Source organism: Crotalus tigris, unplaced genomic scaffold (genome assembly GCF_016545835.1).
Source record: "Crotalus tigris isolate CLP2741 ecotype Arizona unplaced genomic scaffold, ASM1654583v1 scf7180000017570.77150, whole genome shotgun sequence".
Classification (NCBI taxonomy): domain Eukaryota; kingdom Metazoa; phylum Chordata; class Lepidosauria; order Squamata; family Viperidae; genus Crotalus; species Crotalus tigris.
In genome coordinates this window covers 17,488-24,112 of record NW_024096481.1, presented here as the reverse complement: position 1 = coordinate 24,112, position 6,625 = coordinate 17,488, and the positions used below count along the sequence as shown (strand labels likewise).

The following is a 6,625-nucleotide window of genomic DNA, read 5'->3' as shown; positions in this document are numbered from 1 at the left end:
GCCCCACCGAAAAGGATAAAAACAAAATCCAGCCAACCTCCTCCCTCACTCTCCCTCTGTCTGGCTTTCCCCACCAGGAAAAAAGAAGAAAAGCTATCCCCCAGTCAACCTCCTCTTCCTTTTTAATGCCTCCCCAAGCACCGTGCCACACCACCAGCCACCGTGGAGGCTGTTGGGGGCTCCTAACCTCCACGTCGAATCCGCAGAACTCCAGCAAACCCTCCCAGCCAGAGCCAATCCCACCCCAACTCCCCTCTCCGCTACACATGTATGAGTTGGGTTTATTTGTTTATTAAATAATTATACAAATATTTATACATTTCAGAAAGGAGGGGAAAACGATACAAAAAGGGAGAAAATGATCCATATATACACATTCATAAATGATGGTCAATCTCAGGTTATTTGTTGCCCTTCTGTTAGATCTGCAAAAAAAAAATGATCTTAGTTAGAAGAAACATTTGCATCTTCAGATTCAGTGGTTGCTATAGGGATGTTCTGATAAAAATTTCCACGGTCATTATGAGCCGCAATCCTTATATCTCCATTTGCCTACCAAACAGTCTCATCTATCTGGAAACTGATTTTACTCTATTGTAACTAAAATGAGACATGGTGCATTGCTATTGGTTTCTTTGGGAATAAGAAGAATACCTCCTCCCCATGTGCATGTTGCTCTCTTCCTTCCATCTTTCTCAATTTTAAATCAATGTTAATGCTACTATTTATTATTTTAATCTTTTGTTTTCTTTTGTCTGGGTTGTAAGCTGCCTAGAGTCATCCCTAGCCAAGATGTGCAACATTTAGATTTAATAAAGAAATAAAAAAACAAACATTAAATGATCGAAATCTATTAATCAAGCCTACTAAATGACATTTTTGAAAAATAATAGATTTGTAAAAGTCATTTTTTTCTATTTTATTTTGACATCAAATGTCCTTTGGTGTTCAGATCTGGCCTAAAAATAATAATATAGCACTTGGGGATGAAGATGCAGCCCAGCAATCCAGCACTGGAGGCCAAGATGGAGAAGACCTGCACAGCCACCATGTACTTTCCTTTGTTATTCAGGTAGGCTGGCACAAAGGACACCCAGACACTGCAGAAGACCAGCATGCTGAAGGAGATCAGCTTGGCTTCATTGAAGGTCCCAGGGAGATTCCTGGACAGAAAAGCCACTATGAAACAGACAGCAGATAGGAAGCCCATGTATCCGAGGGCAATATAAAACATGGTGACAGCACCTTCACTGCATTTTAGGATGATCTCTCTAGGTTGGGAGTACATGTCAGAGTCAGGGAATGGAGGGGAAGTGCCCAACCAGATGCTGCAGATGACAACTTGGAGACCAGAACAAGAAAAGACAATGGAGTTGGCCAAGCTCTTCCCCAACCATCTCTGCACTTTATTCCCTGGTTTTGTGGCCAAAAAGGCTAACACAACTGTGACTGTTTTGGCAAAGATTGAAGAAATGGCAATTGAAAACATAATGCTGAAGGTTGTTTGTCGGAGGAGGCAGGTCACTCTCCTTGGCCGGCCAATGAACAGAAAGGAGGTCAAGATGGAAAGCAGGAGAGAGGCCAGGAGAATGTAGGAGAGGTCCCGGTTGTTGGCTTTGACAATTGGTGTTTCCATGAATTTAATGAAGACCCACAAACTAAAGCCTGTGATTAAAGAGAGGAACAAGACAATGAAAGTCAGGATAATCCCCAGATTTTCCTTATAAGAAAGATAGCTTTTAATCTTGGGGATACAGTGAACTCGATTGATGTTTGGATGTTGATCTTCTGGACATTTGGTACATTTGTCTGCATCTGAAAAAGAGCAAGAATAGTTTCTCCCTTTAACATGCCCTTTAATGAAAAGCATTGTTTGTGTAAAATAGTTTTTGGTGTGAACATCTATAAAGATATGTAAAGATGAAGTCAATGTGTTTCTTCATTTCCCTCCATTTAGAAATCTCAATATTACTTTTCTTTTTTTATGTCACCATTTCACCAATGAACTTGTTAAGAGAGAAGGAGGGAAGAAGAAAGGATTCAAGGAAGGAAGGCAGTTTCACCATTTTACCTTTCCACTGCTGAACCTTTTTAAAACTGAAGCTCTGCCTTTTGTCAGTGCCTTAAGGCACCAATGAGATCCAGCCTACAATGGAATGAAATATATGTGAAGGTTCACTTAGCATAGCTTATGCCAGCTGAAGTGGATAAACGCTACTTTTGCCATGGAGAAAGAAACGTTAGGTGGAGTGGCCCTTAACGATGAGCTGGATATGGAGTGAGGACATCAAAATGCATTCCTCATTTTTTTTGTTATCAGAAAGAGGAACATCTTCCAATAAGATCAATAAGGAACTTTGGCTCAACCCTAACTCACAATTCCTCTCCTCCCCTCCCCTCCCCTCCCCCATCCTCTTCTCCTCTCCAAGACTTTGAAAATAACTTTAAGAGGAGAACCTCTGCAATGTCAGCCTTAGGAAGTATAAACCCAGGAGTCACCTGAAGCTGACCAAAAAGGGCACCCCTTGAGCAGATGGCACAATCAAAAGAGTATAACATAGTGCTACCAACTCCCACACACATACACTCACACACCCAGCAAGTAGAATGTGGAGCACATCAAAGACACTCTGTGAGAATCCTTTAGCAAAGAAAGAAATCCTTTGATTAAAGGCAAGTAGCTACAACCTGAAACTGTGGTTGTCCAAAGTGCCCACTAGACATGGACTCTTGCCAGAATTTGGTCAATCCTCTTCCAAAGATCCAATCAAAGTTTAAATATTATATTCTGGAATCTGGAGACTCTCACTGTTCGGAGCAATGAAGGAAATAGTAATTTGAAACATGGAAGATGTGTTGTAAAAGATAAAGAGCAAGAGATGCCATCTCTCTCACAATATTCAGCCCTCACTTATCCTGCATGTTCATGATCTCTATCCCTGTTTGCTTAATCTATATACCAGATTAATCTCTAAGGTATTTTGTTATAATTCACTATGATATACTAAATGTATATCTTGATCAAGACTCAGAGAGGTGGGACCAATTCTGGCCAAGCCTTCCAACATGTATGTTCATGGAGAATCTCAGGGGAGCTGTATCATCCTCCCCAAAGTCTGCCCCTTTCTACTGCTGCCACCTACCTTCCATGGTGGAGATGGTTCGTTCTACACATGGACGACAATTGTAGCAGCAGATGGGCTTCCCTTCCTGAGCCACCTTCATGAATCCAGCAGGACAGCTTTCCACACATCTGGAAGAAGGTAGGGGCTGGGCAGAAAGAGGGGGAAAAATAACTCCCACAACATGAATTATTTCCTAAAAGAGGTAAAAGGAAAAGTTTGGGGATCTTCAAGTCAAGGTTTAGCTTTGCTAAATTCGAAGCCTACAAGAAACTGATTTGGTTGCTTGCTGTTTGCCTATTTATCTTCTCTTCTAGTTTTTCTCCCACTACAATTTTATTTTAAATTCTCAGTGTACCTACTGAAAAGGAAGTTGAATGGATTTCTGTTTTGACAAAATCAATCACTTTGTCGCATGATATAAATCTAGCTTCCTTGTAGAAGTTTGATAAACAGTTAACTGGAATAGTTAAGGATATTTTTTTCATAGACACATGAACATCTAACCAAAAATAAATATTTCCATTCTGGGAGAACTGAGATGACATCCCAACCCTATCCCTGCCCCAATTCTGCAATCCTCTTGGTAAGACCTTAAAAAACAAAAACAAAATAAAGTCTTTTCCCCACCTTGTTCAGCATTTCCATCTTTGCAATCGCATTCTGGTTCATCATGAGCTTGAAATTTAAGGATCCCACTCTTTCTAGACTCCCAACTATCACTTTGCTAACAGACATATTGGAGAAAACCACCGTGTTCACAATGACCAGGTCTACCACCAGCTCTCCGTTCTCATCCAAATATACCCCATTGTTGGAATTATTGTAAAACTGAGAGGTTCGAAGGAAAGAATGAAGCTGGAATGGAAGAGAAAATGGGCAATGTTACACAGATGCAGAAAGCTCTCTTCCATTTGAGCTGTCATGAAGGATCCGTACTGAGAAATAGAGAATAAAAATCTTCTTAGAAGGACCAAGAATGGCCTGAAAAATAAAGATGGTCAAGGATGTCTTTTATCTCTTCCATTTATAATTGTTACTGCAGAGTTTGGAAAACCAAAGGGAAGTATAGCAAACAATACATCCAGTGTGAACTAATGAGAACCAAAGTTAAAACCTGACAATAAACAGATGTTGTTCACAACAATACTGAAGAAATTCTGCCAGCCAGGTCAAAATGCAATCAGATGCCAAATACAAAAACAATACTATAAACAACTGGTGTACAGGTCAAATAGGGCAAATAGGAAGAGAAAAATCATTGTGTCATGGTTCCAATTAAAAGAACTTCCAGGCTACGATTTCTTCCTTAAAGAACATTTTATTTAGGAAACAAAGTATTGGCACATACAAAGATGAACCCAAGACTAAAATCCCCTCCCTTGGGCTACAAAGTAACAAGTTGCAATTCCCACCCCAAAATTGCTGTCATAAATCACATTCACCAATGCATTCAAAATATGGGTTCTCCTCCCATTTTCTCAGCCTGCCAAAACTTTTTTCAGCACTGACCTTGGTTCTCACACAGAAGTATTGTTATGGCTAACTAAGAAACTTAACATTCCCCCCTCCCCCTCCTTCATCTAAAATCTGTAAACTAAAAAGTGGCAATGAAAGCAAAATGTAAAATGGCTTCAGTTTTTCAATTGTCATAGCATTGACACTTTGCTCACTTTGAGGATGATTATGGGGGCCTTTGCTCTACTAGTAGGTTGTGCTTATGAAACTCCGCATTGAGGTGACATATGGGCAACTTGCCATGGAGAAGAGACTCCATATCTCAAGGTGAAAGATGATCTCTGATACCAGTTAAGGTCACCTCCTTCAATTTTATGGAACATTTATGGAATTTTGCGGAACATTCTTCATTCTTGCTGCTTCCAGACTTTTTATCAGTTCAGCCCTTCATCTTCTCACCTGACCTTAGCCTGCTCACCTTCTTGGCCCAATGAAGCTTCTCCATACACTGCTGCTTTGTTATCTATGATTCTACTGAAAGCTTTGAGCCGGGGAAGAAAAATCAAAGGGATTCTTAGCCAAAGAATGAGATCCACTCTGGGTAAAGGCTGCCCTGGAGTACAAGGGCAGCCTGGGAAGTGAAAGGGTATGAGAGATGTTAGACAGCTTAATATGCACAACACACTTTTTTAGACTGTGTGGTAGATGGTAATGGTCCTCCTTGTAAAAAAAAAGAGTCAAAGAAGAAAGAGGTGGAGGGAAAATCTTTTTACCAAGAAGCTGCTAAATAAAATTGGAAAAGAAATTAGCAGGGTGAAATGAATTGCAGAAAGGAGAGCAACTGAAAATTGGAATTTAATCTGAGACTTTCGGTGAAGAATATGGCCAGCTGACAAGCCCAGAGAATTCCATCTCTCTGGACTGCCATTTTTCCAACTTATCAACAGAAGGAACAGGTTTCCTCTTATTTATTTGACCCTCCTGGATTAGAGAGGGTCTCTCAACCATCCCTTAAGATCCTTTGATAACAGCATCAGCCTGCAAGTCATTTTAGAAATCGTGCTTCAGAACAATGGGTGAGTTGAAGCTGGGGGGTGGGATAGAAATCACGTCATTGTTGGATAAAACAGCCGTTTTGGAATTTACTTTTCAAGCAAACAATAAACTGTGCCCTTCATTTCTTAATCAATTTATGAGACTATTCTTTATGAGCTAAAAGAGACTCTCTTTAATTACAGCTTACTACTAATTTTTGAAGTTATAAACCATCTTTGAGACTCCAGCCAAAAGAAGGAAGCATGGAGTATTTTTTCTTTTGAATTATAAGGATAAAAGGGTTGGATTTTATTTTACTACTGTTGAAAGAAAAGTCTTAATCCTGGTTCATCCAAGCTGGGGATAAATAAACAACATGGTGGCTGCTTTGGGAAGAAGGTTGCAGTTTATTGAAGAGCCAGACTGAAAGATGGTTCTGGCAGGAAACAGGAGAGAAAAGAAGGGCTGAGCATATGTGGGAAGTAGGTTTTTATACCCACTGAAGCATTTTGTTTGCAATAGTTTCCTGTTCCTGTTTTAGGCTTTGTATTTCCTGTGTCAGGTATTCTGACCTGAGTCTGGGTGTGCCTTTCTGGTATTCTTCATGGTGGTGGTTAGTCCTATTATCATATCCTGCTTCCCTGGTGCTAATGACTCCTAGAGTTTGGGTGGGGTATGCAGATAGGGAAGCAAAAGGCAAAGGAGAAAGAGAAAGATACACCCAATTGAATGCAGAATTCCAGAGAATCGCTAGAAGAGATAAGAATGCCTTCTTAAATGAACAGTGCAAAGAAATAGAAGAAAACAATAGAATAGGGAGGACCAGAGATCTCTTCAAGAAAATTGGAGATATGAAGGGAAAGTTTCATGCAAAGATGGGCATGATAAAGGACCAAAATGGCAGGGACCTAATAGAAGCAGAAGAGATTAAGAAGAGATGGCAAAACTACACAGAAGAACTATACAAGAATGAGCTTAACATCCCAGATAACCACAATGAGATGGTCACT

At 40.1% G+C, this 6,625-nt stretch overlaps 1 protein-coding gene across 1 annotated transcript; it reads right to left on the bottom strand.

Annotated features, from left to right (window-relative positions):
- Positions 1–419: 419 nt before the first annotated feature.
- Positions 420–1,903, bottom strand: LOC120313316 (vomeronasal type-2 receptor 26-like). The gene is made up of 2 exons (XM_039355107.1): positions 1,037–1,903; positions 420–425 (listed from the first exon to the last, which is right to left on the bottom strand). Exons 1-2 carry the CDS (start codon positions 1,868–1,870, stop codon positions 420–422), a joined length of 840 nt encoding a protein of 279 aa, XP_039211041.1. The 5' UTR covers positions 1,871–1,903.
- Between the last annotated feature and the right edge of the window lie 4,722 nt (positions 1,904–6,625).

Excerpts from the sequence above, each read along its gene's own strand:
- LOC120313316 (XM_039355107.1), bottom strand. The coding sequence starts at position 1,870 with ATGCTTTTCATTAAAGGGCATGTTAAAGGGAGAAACTATTCTTGCTCT.